General features: G+C 45.4%; 1 protein-coding gene across 2 annotated transcripts in view; it reads right to left on the bottom strand.

The window, feature by feature from the left end:
* myo1f (myosin IF) overlaps nt 1-15574 on the bottom strand; it is a 178599-nt gene that overhangs the window by 66668 nt on the left and 96357 nt on the right. For both annotated transcript variants that reach the window (XM_078198412.1, XM_078198411.1), the window contains exons 4-8: nt 7274-7368; nt 5597-5684; nt 3938-4027; nt 3190-3321; nt 1100-1234 (exon numbers count right to left, since the gene is read on the bottom strand). In XM_078198412.1, the coding sequence (XP_078054538.1) occupies nt 1100-1234; nt 3190-3321; nt 3938-4027; nt 5597-5684; nt 7274-7368 (540 nt within the window). The remainder of the gene's footprint in view (nt 1-1099; nt 1235-3189; nt 3322-3937; nt 4028-5596; nt 5685-7273; nt 7369-15574) is intronic.

Genomic DNA, 15574 nt, shown 5'->3' with positions numbered 1-15574 from the left:
CTGTGCCCTGTTTGAGAGCAGATTTCCACTCCATCTGACGAAGGTGCAGTGCTCCGAAAGCTAATGGCATTTGCTACCAAATAAACCTGTTGGACTTTAACCTGGTGTTGTTAAAACTCTGACTGTGTTTAGCTACTTTAGCTACATGGTATGTCACGCTGTAGCATAGATCCATCGGATTAGAAGCAGGGTGAAAAGGGTTACATTATGGGGCCAGTTTGCACAGATCAGGGTTGCATTTCCTTTGGGTAGAAGAATGCTGGATGCTCTTATTGAAGTATTTAAGGTGATTAAAGGATTTGATAGGGTAGGGAGAGAGAAACGACTTCCTCTGGCAGGAGGCTCCAGATGAACGGGACAGGACCTTAAAATTCGAGCTACACTCTTCAGGGTTGCTGTCAGAAAGCAAAGCGTGGTATAAATCCGGAACTCTCTCTCCCACAAAGTCGTTGAGGCTAACGTAAAGTTTCAAAACTGAGCTTGATAGATTTTTTAGTCAGGGAAGGAGATTGAGAGTTGGGAACAAAGGTGAGCAGTTGGAGTTAAGACATAAATCAGTCATGATCTAATTGAAATATAGAACAGGTTTGAAGGGCTGAATGGCCTATTCCTGTTCCTACTTTCCTTCCTATTCCCTAAATTTCCGTGGAAAAAGAAAGAAAATTCCATTGGATGCCAGAAATCTGAACTCAGACAGTTGAGGGAAACACACAACTGGTCAGTCAGCAGCCGTGGAGGGAAGAAATGAGTTCAGCTGAAAGAACTGGAGAAGGGTCTACACCTAACTTCTCTGTTCTCATCTCACAGATGCTGACTGGCGTGACGACCACTTCCAATGGGTGACAATTAGCAGAGTGTATGGCAAACTAGAACATCGTACAGCAGTGATGTAGCATGTGGATTCGCTCCCTCAGGGCCCACAGATGAGGGGCATGAATGATATCAGTCGGTCGAATCACCCAGGATTTTTTGCAGTCGCGTTGAAATTTGTAAGCTCAGGCAGGGGTGGAGGAAGTGGGAGAAAATTCGAACATTCAATCATGTTTTCTTTTGTGTGAGATGTTTTGCACTGATCAATTAAAATAAAAGCAGTACTCACCATTGTTTCTTTGAAGTCTTTTTTGTCATCTGTTCCATCCACCTTGTAGGTGCCGGACTGGTTCAAGTAGAAGTAATAAGTAGGATCGGCAATGCCGAGGTTATCAATCTGCTCCGCCGAAGCCCCTTCAAGCAGCTGAAGAAAAAGTGAATATATCATTGAGCCTATATTCCAGATTTCAACACTTCCTATCATAGAATCGCAGAACTCCTACAGTGCAGAAGAGGCCATTCAGCCCATCGAGTCTGCACAGACTCTGACAGAGTGTTTTACTCAGACCCTCTTTCCTGCCCTATCACCGTAACTGGCCACGTTTCCCAAAGCTAATCCCTCTAACCTAGACCTCGTGAGACACTAAGGGGCAATTTTAGCATGGCCAATCCACTTAACCTGCACATCTTTGGAGTGTGGGAGGAAACCGGAGCACCCAGAGGAAACCCACGGAGACACGGGGAGAATGTGCAAACTCCACACAGGCACCCGTGGCCGGAATTGAATCCGGTCTCTGGCGCTGTGAGGCAGCAGTGCTAACCACCGTGCCACCCGTGCTTGAATTCACACTTGAAATATTGTATTGAAACCGAACCTATTCTGACATAAAATCATTATCATATCCCAATTAGAAATATTTTTTAAAAATGATCAACATCCACCTTTACGACACCATTGAACAGTGGAGGCTTCCACCACCATTTGGCCCAAATCAGGGCTGGCCAAAGCGTGGTTTGTGAGTCACATGCAACTCCTTTACAGATAAGGTGCTTTACAGATAGAGTGGGGTGGCTGTTAAGGGGGGGGGGAGATTCACCTGGATCATTCTGAAGAATGGGATGGAGTCCTGGCTGGGCGAGAGGGACTGTCGCGTCCACCGGCCCAGTTCTAACCCGGCTGGTCCAGTCTGATTCCTGTGGCTTGCCAATGCTGGGGGCCAAGCACCCCTCGGTAGCTACTGTTCTCATGCCTGCAGAGTGCCTTTCTCCACCGGACTGTCTGCCTGGTGACTGCTCAGCTGTGGGAGATACTGCAGCCGGATTGAATCATAGAATCCCCACAGTGCAGAAGGAGGCCATTTGGCCCATCGAGTCAGCACCGACAGCAATCCCATCCAGGCCTTATCCCTGTATTTATTGTGCTAATCCCCCTGACACTAAGGGGCAATTTAGCACAGCCAATCAATCTAACCAGCCCATCTTTGGAATGTGGGAGGAAACCAGAGCACCTGGAGGAAACCCATGTAGACATAGGGAGAACGTGCAAACTCCACGCAGGCACCCCCCCCCCCCCCCCCCCCCCCCCCCCCCCACCTTGTGTTTGGGAATTTCTCTCTCTTATCAACTTTACCAAAAACTTTCAAACTTTCATTTTCAAGCTACCTGCTCAGTTTTTCCCAATACAAGCACAGTCACAAATTCAAGGGCCTTGAATTTTCCAAACCATTCCCCCGTCCCCCATCATGGGTTTTCCCATGGCGGAGGTGACGAGCTATTAGCTGCTGGCAGGAATCCTCCAGTCCCGCCCAGGTCAATGGAAAATCACATGGCTCACTGGCCCTGTCGACGGGGAACTCACTGCAGGCGGGGGGGGGGACCAGGTGATTCCGCTGATGGAAAAATCTAGAACAATCTATCTCAGGAATCTACCGGAATTCAATTTCTCTTTATTCCTCCACGTTATTAATTTTTACATTGGTTTACACTTCCTTTTCTTATACTTGCAGAATGAATGACTTCACTGTCATCTGTGTTGAGTTACATTTGCCACCTCTCTGCCCAGTCCTTGTGCCTGTCTCTAATCACTGGCAACCTCTTATATGTCATTTTGATGCAGATGTTATGGAATAGACGCAAAAACGCCTTTTTTCGAAGCAAACACATTTTTCCAAATTTTTAGTCGATGACTACTTGACATTCAAACTTCACTCATTTAGTTTATGAAATCATTTGAACACCTTTGTAAGGTTTCTGCTTTGTATCTCTGTTGTTCATCCGCTGATCTCTCAGTAACCATTGCCTCTCCCATACCTCGCCACGCACAGAACGGGGTTCATTCATCCTTTCTCACATTCTACAATCACAGAAGTGATTCATTACCTGGTAGTAAATGTGGAAGTTCCTCTCATTCTCGTTCTGGCTGACAACCCGAGATTTCTCTAGGAGAAAGTTCGAGATTTTACCTCCATCTGGCTCTCCGCCACGACTGAACTGAATTTCAACGTATTTCCCCTTAGGCAGAAATAATAGATTTTAGCTTAGGACCTGAACAGTTACAATCACTCACTCGCCACACACAGACAAAGACAGACACACACTCACTCTCCAACCACCTCCCCCCACCCCCATCCCACACACAACACACACACTCACTCTCCACACCACACACACACACAATCTCCCCTCACACACACTCACACATTCACTGTCCCCTCACACGCACATACTCTCCACACACACAAATACACTCTCCACACACACAAATACACTCTCCACACACACACTCACTTTACACACACACACAAACACACAGAGGAAGGTGCAGCGTACAAGAGGTCAAATGGACACATTCTCTGAATTCTGAATAGGTGATGAACATTTTTTTGGTGAATTGATGGCTGTATCCAGTGAATGGAGATCTGGGGGTTCAATCTTCAAAAGGGCTTGTCATATCATTGACAGAAAGTCACAGAAAACCCTGGAGAAATCCATAGATGGATTTGTGCTGAAATTCATTCCCATACTACTTAGAAACCATCAGGGTCACCGCGAATCACAGTCATCAGATTCAGCTCATTCAGCCATTCCAATCACAGACCAGAGAAAGCTCCAACAAGGAATTACTTACAAATCGACTGGAATTATTGTTTCGTACAGTCTTGGCATTTCCAAAAGCCTCAAGCAAAGGGTTTGACTGTAGGATGATATCTTTCACATGCTAGATTAAGGTAAACAAATTATATTAGAAGGTTATGTATTTGTTTCCATTACGAACTTTCAGCATTTATCAGGTACTTGTTTTCCTTCCTATGCACCTGGCAGATGTTTAGTTCCTAAATGAAAAGGGTGGGGATAAACAGGCAGGCTGACAAGCCGGGTTGCCACATTGTTTGTATTAACCAACCACTTTTGGGGCTTCTCCCAATGGGTGAGGGCATTGAGTGCCTGCACTGAGATCAGATGCTCACAAATGAAGAAGGAAACATTCTTGTTTCTCCGCCTCATTGTCCTCAAGGCTTCCCTGAATGGTGCCAGTGGCAGGGATACCGGAGAAAGCTGTTGTCAACCCTGATGTTAAGTGAGAGATGGGGCCAATGTAAAGGAGTGCACAATAGATCCTTAAATCCTTGCTATATCTGCATGCCCTGCCTGAAATTGGTTGGAGGTGGAGGACAAGAATGATATAACGCTCAATGCGTAGTCCGCTCTGACCAAGACTGCAAGACACTACAAAGGGTTGTGAACGCAGCCCAGACCATCACGTAAACCAACCTCCCATCCATTGACTCTGTCTACACTTCCTGCTGCCTCGGGAAAGCAGCCAGCATAATCAAGGACCCTACACATTCCGGACATTCTCTCTTCCACCTCCTTCCATCGTGGAAAAGATACAAAAGTCTGAGAACATGCACCAAGCAACTCAAGAACAGCTTTTTCCCTGCTGCCATCAGACTTTTAAATGGACCCACCATATATTAAGCTGATCTTTCTCCCCGACCTAGCTGTGACTGCAACACTATACTCTGCACCCTCTCCTTTCCTCTCCCCTATGCATTCTATGAATTGTATGTTCTGTTTGTATAGCGCGCAAGAAACAATACTTCCCACTGTATCCCAATGCATGTGACAATAATAAATCAAATCAAATCAGTAAGGCTGAGGTTTGCCATTGCTTTCCAACCAGGGGGGCAGTTGGATGGAGTGCTCCTGAAGTGGCCTCCCCCTTGGACAGGCCTGAACACATCAGCGTTTTTGAGTTTGGTTCACTTACAAAGGCCTGAAGGCTAAGGGCGAAAGTCAACGGCTGCAGCACAAACAGCAGCAAAAAAGACCCCCGACACTGATCCTCTTCTTTAAGCAACAGCAAAAGCAGGTCCACACTCACATCGTCAAGTGGCAACCTACCCCTGCTCAGATCCTCCAATCTGAGTGGGGGAGGGATGCAAAGTCACGAAGCCCATTTCTTCAGGGCTTTCCTTCAAACAGGTGCTTGGCATTTGGATGATGAATTAGGAGGTCTTGTTACTTCCGCCTTGCTTCATTTGAATGTGATGATACTGTTTATGACTCTTGTGGCAGTAACTGTCTTCCCCCCACCCCCATCCTCTTCCTTCACAGGCCACAGGAAATCCTTAAGCTATAAAAAGAGAGTGTGCACCCAATGTGTTGATTCTTTCACCCTCTTCCTCTCTCTTGTGCCTTGGAACTGAGCATTTAGAAACTGATGATACTCAGACATACCCAAGCATTAAAGTTAATTTTTAAAAAACTGATCTTCTATCGTTACCTGGACCTTCGGTCCTCCTCCTGACACTTTGGAGATGTATCCCATAATATATTTTGCTGCTACTGTTTTCCCGGCTCCACTTTCACCACTGGAAGACAAAAGGGAAACAGAATAAGTAACTGTATATTGCCCGCACTAGTGGCAGGTAAGAGAAAGTACCCTCCTTAACGGAACCCTCAAGGTATTATCCCTGTCATCAGCTGCCTCTCCCCCATGACCTCCGCAACCCTTGCCCACTCACCACCCCCCTCTCATCCCCGTAAACCCTAATCTACATGATAGGACCTTTAAAATGGAAAGTTTAAAGGGTTGTGCTCATGTCCTACTGGCCAAGGTATGCCCCCTCAACCACATCATGCTCCCCTATTCCCCAAATTGCACTCTATGGCACTTCCATGCTCATTGACCTCCTGTATAGAAGCAATGAATCCTAAAGTGACAATAATACGTGTAAAAAAAAGCTTTAAAAAAAGTAATTAATTCATAATTTTCTACTATCTTAAAAAAGTAATTCCAGTACAAGGCAACAAAATTATCCATCATCCAGACCCTTGAACCTATCCATAGCAAAACCCAAAAACCCTTGAAGCCACTTAACCTTGTGTAAATAAACCTTTTGAAATTGACTGCAGAGATCAGCAAGCCTGAGCTGTCGATCAATAAATGTTTTATTGGGGTGCAGCTGTTTCAACAAGAGTAAAGTTCAGACTCTCAGCCATTGCGCATGAAGGGCCATTTGGGGTGGAGGGGCATTGCTAGGTAGAGGGGACACAAGCGGCCATAAGGGTGAGTGGAGGGGCATGAGGGGCTATGAGGGGTGGAGGAATCATAGAATCCCTACATTGCAGAAGGAAGCCATTCAGCCCACAGACAATAATCCCTCCCAAGCCCTATCCCGTAGCCCCATTCATTTACCCTGCTCATCCCTCTGACACTCAGGACAACTTAGCATGGTCAATCAACCTAACCCGCACATCTTCGGACTGTGGGAGGAAACCTGAACACTTGGAGGAAACCCACGCAGACACGAGAACGTGCAAACTCCACACAGACAGTGACCCAAGGCCGGAATTGAACCCGGATCCCTGGCGCTGTGAGCAGCAGTGCTAACCACTGTGCTACCGTGCCGCCCCTCATGAAGTGGCATGGTGGCACAGTGGTTAGCACTGAAGTGGCACGGATAGAGCATGGGGAGTGTGTGGGGGTGGGGAGGGGGTGGGGGGGGGCAGAGCTGGTGAGGGTTGAAGGACCTTTGTGTTTTTGTTTAAACTGGGACAAAGCCCCGCAGAACCGAGGTGGGCCTTTTAAACAGCCCACCCTTGCACCCATCAGCCTCTGTATCTGCCCCCGCCCTCTTTTCAGGGTCGGCTGGCCCGGCGCTAGCTTGCACCCGCCTCTGGGAACCATGATGCTGCCTTTACGGGCACTTTCTCCCGAGGCAGGCGGGCAGTGCCAGGAATTCTCTCCACTCAAGGATGAAAATTCAGGCCATCGTTTCGAAATGTTACAGCAGAGACTAATATCTGAACATGAGTCTGTAATTGTACAGAGCCGGCATTCATCACTTCGACAGCAATGTTGTGGTGTACACTATTTGATGGCCAGTGAATAAATGGTTTGGATAGAGTACATAAGGGGCCTCTTTCCCGCAGTCGGTGAATTGTTTCTGGTTCGTACCTGATTATAACACACTGATTCTCTGCATCAATCAACATATTCCTGTACATACTGTCCGTGAGAGCATAAATATGAGGTGGATTTTCATACTGAGCCTGTAGGTAAAAAGGAAATTGTCTAAAACAAAGGAAAAGCCATCAAGCATTATACTTAACATAACAGATACAATTTAAAAAAATAAACAGCTAGGAAGCTCCCTTAACATAAACATAGAAACAGAGAAGATAGGAGCAGGAGGAGGCCATTTCGAGCCTGCTCCGCCATTCATTACAATCATGGCTGATCGTCCAACTCAATAGCCTAATCCTGCTTTCTCCCCATAACCTTTAATCCCATTCACCCCAAGTGCTACATCCAGCCGCCTCTTGAATACATTCAATGTTTTGCTGCCTGTCCTTTATAAAACGGGCACACTTTCCTGAAAATATTAGAAAACTAGTAAAAGGTGCTTTTGAAAAGTGACTGGCATCCAGATAAAATTCTTACAGGTCTTTTCCAGAATATTTTAAAATGCAGAATTAGTGAAATATGACCAAAAGATTGGAATTCAAAGCTAATTGGTCATGAAGGAAATTAAAATGTATGCTGTAAATGAAATGTGATGGGATCTTTTCAGTTCAAACCATAGAGACAGGTACAACACAGAATGATTCTTGACTCTGACTTTCCCATTATTCTGACAACAGACTGTGACCAACTGTCTTTCATGCTGCACTAACACTGCACCTATTAACCTGTTTGTCTTCTCTGCTTGACTCTGCTCTGTCATGTCCAGACAGCTTTAGTTTTATCCACTGGGAATTTTCTGGGGAATTCTCCTGATTTGTTTTGGTGGAAGATTGGAGAAAGCTCCTTCACATAGTGTAGCCAGGGCATCCACTGAAGTTATGATGACCATTCAGGAAAATTCATGAAGAAGTTTCCAACTTTCTGCACCATGGAAAGCATTCTTTCCGGACGTATCACAGCTTGGTATGGCTCCTGCTCTGCCCAAAACCGCAAGAAATTACAAAAGGTCGTGAATGTCGCCCAATCCATCACGCAAACCAGCCTCCCATCCATTGACTCTGTCTACACTTCCCACTGCCTCGGAAAAGCAGCCACATAATTAAGAACCCCACGCACCCCGGCATACTCTCTTCCACCTTCTTCCATCGGGAAAAAGTCTGAGGTCACATACCAACCGCTTCAAGAACAGCTTCTTTCCTGCTGCCATCAGACTTTTGGATGGAACTACCTCGCACTAAGTTGACCTTTCTCTACACCCTTGCTATGACTATAACACGACATTCTGCATCCTCTTGTTTCTTTCTCTATGAGCGGTATGCTTTTTCTGTATAGCATGCAAGAAACAATATTTTACACTCTATACTAATACATATGACAATAATAAATCAAATCAAATTTAAAAAAATGAATGTGACAGTTATTCTCACTCTTTGCTCTCCCCTGTGTCATGCCACTAGTGGAACATAAGGGCTGGCCCGCTCTTTAGTAGACAAGACGTTACTATGTTGGTAATTTTTAAAAGACCTATTAAAAATGGATGTTTTGATTCCCAACAGAAGTTCCCAAATCTAGTCATCCCATCAGGAAGATTTGCTGAGTGCAGCCCACAGGCATTGCATTGCAGGGAATGAAAATTAGAGTCATTCTGGGATGATCCTGAATATTTCAAAATGACAAAGGACACACCTCTATGACTCTATGTGACATGTTAGAAGGCAGGAGCCCTTGAATGATAAAAGGAATAATGGTGGCGGGCGGAAGGGAATGACAATGGGACAAGTAAAGAAACAAAAGGTGGGTTTGGGGAAGATGTAAATGGTCTGCAGCAGAACCAGTGCCAGTATCTGCTGTCCAAAAAAAATTGGGAGCGGTGGTTACGATCTGAAGTTATTGACTTACTCAGTACTGAGGCCAGAAGACTGAGAGGTGCCTCTCCCCAAGTTAAGGTGTTGTTCCTTCTGATCTTTCCTCGGAGGCCGAGGACAGAGAGGTCAGTGTGCGAGCAGAATAAAGAATTAAAATAGCAAATAGATGATGACTGGATTTGGTGGTGTGAAATGTGCACGTATCATAAGAATGTAATAAAATTTGAAGGAAGAGGATTCAGTTCATTCCAAGCAGAAAACTGCAGATGACTTTTCTACTCATTGTGACATGTTGCTCAAGTCCTGCTTTCCAGAACAGTAATTTCCTTCCAGAACCTTCTCAGAAAATAATCAACATGTTGAATATCTCGATAAATTCCATTACCATTTATTTACTGCTGTCATTCTCACTGTTTTCAAAAGGCATCACTTGATGCGAAAGCAATAACTTCTCTGGGAATTTGTCCATTATTCCATGAGGGATGAAAAGCTCTCTGCAAATCCGGGTGAGTAAGGAAGGGATTTCCAGCAGGAGCTGAGTCTGCCAGCCCTTTGCCCCATTCTTTATCCTTTACGATATTCTGACAGAGGGGAGGGCACTTCACCTGACGGTCACAAGGGTAAGTATGTCTCTGAAAGTATGTACAGGACTTTCTTTCCCGTGTTGCACAGAGCGGAGGTGAGGGCCTGTGTCGTGGGGCATGATTTTCCATGCCTCCCACTGAATGTTTTGCAGTGGCGGATGCGGCCCACCATTGGTTGGCACCAGGATTGCTTGGCCCCACCGCTGTCAAAGGGGATTCCCATTTTATGCACCCACTACTGCCGGGAAACCCACGGTAGGGGATCGCCTTTGTTCCTACCGGAAGATCCTGGCGGCAGAAAATTCCAGCCATTGTTTCCAACAATTGTCAACTTGCTCACTTTCCCCGGGATTCTCTTTTTAAAATTCATTCCCGGGATATGGGCATCGCTGGCCTTCCCGCAGTGCTTTTCTCAGCGGCAGGCGGTGGTGTGCCGCTGGCTTGTGATGGGATTTTCTGTCAATGGGATTTCCCATTGATTGCATCCCATGCCGCTGGAAAGCCTATGGTGGGGGTATGCTGTCAGCAGGACCAGAACACCCTGCCAGCGTGAAGAGCCGGAAGAAGTGCCCCTTATATATCTGAGAAAACAGTACCAAGGTGCCATAACACCATAAGACCATGAGACATAGGAGCAGAAGTAGGCCATTCGGCCCATCGAGTCTGCTCTGCCATTCAATCATGGCTCATATTTGTTTAATCCGCATTCTCCTGGTGATAAGATGCTTCAGGGCACTCCTAGGAATGCAATTAATAAGGGCATAGGTTTAATGGGGAGACACTAAGGGGCAATTTAGCATGGCCAATTCACCTTTTGTTTGCTGTTTTTGCAGTATTCAGAGTAAAATCCACGGTTTCTCAGGGACTGTCCATCTATTAATGTTAACGTCCTCTCCCAGGGATTTGGGTGACATTGGGCTGCTGCTCAGAATCCTATCCCCCCACCCTCTGCTTTTCCAACACACAACACATTACCAGGAACTTCAAAACCAACCTCGAACCTTGCACATTTTTCTTCTACTCATATGCATGTTGGCCAATATACATAGCTTTTTACTTCAACCTCAACTATACCTTGGAGCACTTATCTCAACTCCCCTCAGATTTTCCTTTTTCCAATGAAAATAAGTTTATTGATTCAGCATTTCTTTATATTTAGTCCTATGAGACCTAAAATCATTCTGCTCACTCTCCTCTGAACCCTTTCTGATGCATCGACATCCTTCATGAGAATGAGTACCCAAAAGTACATTTCTAAAAGTCCTTTCACAGGATGTGGACGTTACTGGCTAGATCACCCGAATGGGCAGAGCCTAAAACATTGGCTGATTTCAAGAAGAAATGAGATATAGCTCTGGGGCTAAAGGGATCAAAGGATATGGGGGGGAAGGGGGGATCAGGATATTGAATTCGGTGATCAGCCATGATCCTGTGAGGAATTTGCACATTCTCCCTGTGTCTGCGTGGGTTTCCTCCGGGTGCTCCGGTTTCCTCCCATAGTCCAAAGATGTGCGGGCTGGGTTGATTGGCCATTCTAAATTGCCCTTTAGTGTCCCGGGATGCATAGGTTAGAGGGGTTAGTGGGTAAATATGTGGGGATATGTGGATAGGGCCTGGGTGGGATTGTGGTTGGTGCAGACTCGATGGGCCGAATGGCCTCTTTCTGCACTGTAGGATTCTATGAATGACCAAAAGGAGTGGTGGAGCAGGCTCAATGGGCCAAATGGCCTACTCCTGCTTCTAGTTTCTAATTGCCCTTTGAGATGGTGGTGGTGGTCTCCTCATTGATCTGTACAATGTCTGTATAACTTTGACAAAGATTTGACAAAGGGTCATCTGGACTCGAAACGTCAGCTCTTTTCTCTCCTTACAGATGCTGCCAGACCTGCTAAGATTTTCCAGCGTTTTCTCTTTTGGTTTCGGATTCCAGCATCTACAGTAATTTGCTTTTATTAGTCTGTATAACTTGTTCTGAATTCTGGACCAATGCCTTATTCATAAATACCTCACACGGACGAGATGTTTTCCATGTATGCTCAATGATCAATTCCAAATCTTACCTTTTTGGGGCCTTTCATGTTATAAATGTTTACTGTTAACTGGTACGGACTGTATTACCCCAGTGCTTACCCACATTAAAGTCACTGTTCCACATCTCATCCAATCCATGTAATTGACCCAAGTTTTACTGAAGATGGTTGATCTCCATTTTGAATGTTGCGTGTCCACATAACTTTATGCCACCAGCAAATATCCCGTTCCATATAATTGACAAATATTGCAAATAGCAAGGATCTCTGGTTACATTTTCTAGGGTGGCATGATGGCACGGTGGTTAGCATTGCTGCCTCACAGCGCCAGGGACCTGGGTTCGATTCACAGCTTGGGTCACTGCCTTTGCAGAGTCTGCATGTTCTCCCCATGTCTGTGCGGGTTTCCTCCGGGTGCTCCGGTTTCCTCCCACGGGTCCGAAAGATGTGCTGGTTGGGTGCATTGGCTGTGCTAAATTCTCCCTGAGTGTACCCGAACAGGTGCCGGAGTGTGGCGACTCGGGGATTTTCACAGTAACTCCATTGCAGTGTTAATGTAAGCCTACTCACATTATATACATGCACTAAGAAATAAACTTAAAACAAATAGAGCTTTTTCCTCACCTTCAATTGCTAAGTTATTGTTCAAGCCATCTGCAAAATTGGTTAGGCTTGTAGGTGTGACCCAACTTCTCCCCATTGTACCTATGCCCTTTAAGCACTTATTATTTGCACTCCTAAGAGTGCCCTGAAGCATTTCTTCACCAGAGATGTTAGGAAAACTAGCCTATCAAGTTTGTACCTTCTTTTACTCTCGATACTGAAACAATAGCAAACACAATGATGAAGTAACTGTGCTAAATGCCCGAGTCTGGACGGTGCGTGACTTGGAGAGGAATTTATATTCGCATTATCTTTCTGCTTTTGTCTGACTGATGACGATTCCTTCATACTCATGTGTTGAGCAGCATGGTGGGGCAGCACGGTGGCACAGTGGTTAGCACTGCTGCCTCACAGCACCGGGGACCCGGGTTCGATTCCTGGCTTGGGTGATGGTCTGTGTGGAGTTCGCACCTTCTCCCTGTGTCTGCATGGGTTTCCTCCCACAGTCTAAAGATGTGCGTGTTAGGTGGATTGGTCGTGCTAAATTGCCCCTTCGTATCAGGGGGACTAGCTAGGGTAAATGCATGGGTTATGGGGATGGGGCCTGGGTGGGATTGTGGTCGGTGCTGACTCGATGGGCTGAATGGTCTTCTCCTGCACTGTAGGGATTCTATGATTCTATGAGCCCTGCAAATGGAGGCGACAAAGATGGAGAATCCAGTTTCTCTCCTTCTATTGTTGCCACTATGAGGGATTCAGCTAACCTCCTGGTCAATGGTGGTGGCGGGGTTCCCAACATTAGTGGAGTGGAGTGGAAGGTCAGAGGAGGCCCTTTTCTTACTGGAAATAGTCAATGCCTGGTACTTACATGTTCACAGGAATGGGCTGATCTATTATCAGAGGAGTTATGAATGGAGCTGAGCACTGTCAGATCACAGTGAATGGCTCCACTACTGAGGGCGAATCAATGATGAACAGAAGAAACTGTGCTGAAAGAACAATTCCTTATCTGCCAGGTCTTAATCTGTAATTGTTTTACTGAACTCATCCTTTACTGCTTCCAACCTGTTTTTCAACCTTCTTTTTATGACTAACTCAATTGTATGGCTTTTGTGGGTTCCTCTAGCTGCCTTTTGACGTTTACTTCATCATTTTTCAGAATCATAGAATCCTACACTGCAGAAGGAGGCCATTCGGCCCATCGAGTCTGCACCGACCACAATCTCGCCCAGGCCCTATCCCCATAACCTCATGCATTTACCCTAGCTAGTCCCCCTGACACTAAGGGGCAATTTAACATGGCCAATCCACCTTTAGCTTGCTGTTTTTTTCAGTATTTAGAGTAAAGAAGGTACAAACTTGATAATTACAGGCTAGTTTTCTTGACATCTCTGGTGAAAATTGCCAGAGGACACTCTGAGGCATGCAATTAATAAGCGCTTAAAGGGCACAGGTATATTGGGGAGAAGTTGGGTTCCTCTACTTCTATTTTACTTAGTGCTTTAGCTCTCCTCGGCTGTTGGTTGTAGTAGTCCAAGCCCTCTCTATTTTTTTGTTTCCTTGCTTGTCCTCCCCTTATTACGTTCTGTTTAAACCACTGAAACTTAGGTTTAGCTTTCTTTAAGCAGAACAAACTTTCGTACCCCATCTAGTAGGCTTCAACTACATGACAATTCTTCTGACTCTTCAGAGATGGAAACAAGATGGACTTAAAGAAGACGTATAAATAGTCACAGGAAAAGACAAATGGAGAGCTGATGAACTAAACTAGAGATCTCACAAACCTCACTCCGTTCCTAGCCTGACCAGATCACAGAGCTTATGACAACACCAAGCTCATCTTCAACTAAATATATCTAAATAGTTTGACCTAAAACATACTGCAACAGATAATATTAAACTGGCAACTCTATGAAGTGTAGCTATTTGACTTCCCTTTCTCATGCACATATTAAAATATTTGTTCACATTTTTTTGAGAGTAATTGTTTCTTTTGGTACATCTTCTTATCCTGAAATATACATTTTCAGTTAAGATTAAAACGTAAGTGGAGTAAATGATGCATCTTGACAAGTCCTAGTTAATGAGATGGTATCAATAGTCATCTGCAGACCCTTTTCTGATGCCAAAACTCATAGGCCAGAATTCTCCCATTCCACCCTCCACTGAAGTTTTAGTGGGCGGGTTGTGGAGAATATAAAACGCCATTGACGGTTGGGGGGGACATTACGGCTTTTAGACCAGTGCGGCCGGAGAATTCTGCCCCTAAATCTAGAAGCCAGCAGGTTCAATCCCTGGCCTAAGTTTAATTTGCTGTTCTTGGTTTTGCATGTTTACCACACACTGAATGAATGTTGAATATTTCCAACATTTCTGTTTTGTTGACTGACTTTCAACATTTGGGGTGGTTCTTTTTAATCTATTACCATTTTTGATAGTGTTCCAGTGATCCCTGAGAACCATAGCATCCCTACAGTGCAGAAAGAGGCCATTTGGCCTATTGAATCTGGATCAATTCTCTGTAAGAGCATCCCACCCAAGCTCTCCCCTACACCCTCTCCCGCACATTTACCATGGCTCATCCACCTAACCTGCACATCTTTGGACACTAAGGAGCAATTTAGCATGATCATTCCACCTAACCTGCACATCTTTGGACTGTGGGAGGAAATCGGGGCACCCGGAGGAAACCCATGTGGACACAGGGAGAATGTGCAAACTCCACACAGTCACCCCCTTCTGGGAAGTTGTCAGGCTAGGGTAGGATCAGGCTCAACTATGATCCAAAAGCATGCGGATACTCAACTGTTCAGGATCACATTTACGTTGGTGGTGATGAAGCTGCCTGAGAGTTACTGCCTTGAGGGGAGGGAACGGAACAACATTGGAAAAGGCATAAAAACCACTTTTTCCTGTAAAATGAACCACAATATGTTGCCTCTTTTACAACAGAAATCTTCCTTTTCAACTAAAACCTGTCCCCAGCTTGTAGGTAGGCCCAGCCTTTTACCACAGGCAAAATGCTTTTAATTTTACCATCCGTGTGATGAGGCCCAAGATCCGCCACTCATTGGCTGAATAAGTAAATGTATCTCCAAGTAGCCAGCAGTGCCTATTTGTGTTCATGGCATTACCACAGAGCCAACCACAACAAGAAACATATAGAAACGCAGTGAGTGCTAATACAGCATTGACAACAGCGAGTCCAAG

The sequence above is a fragment of the Mustelus asterias genome, chromosome 26, assembly GCF_964213995.1.
Source record: "Mustelus asterias chromosome 26, sMusAst1.hap1.1, whole genome shotgun sequence".
Taxonomy (NCBI): Eukaryota; Metazoa; Chordata; class Chondrichthyes; order Carcharhiniformes; family Triakidae; genus Mustelus; species Mustelus asterias.
Note: the sequence above shows the minus strand (reverse complement) of the source record. Positions and strands in the feature narration are given on the sequence as shown.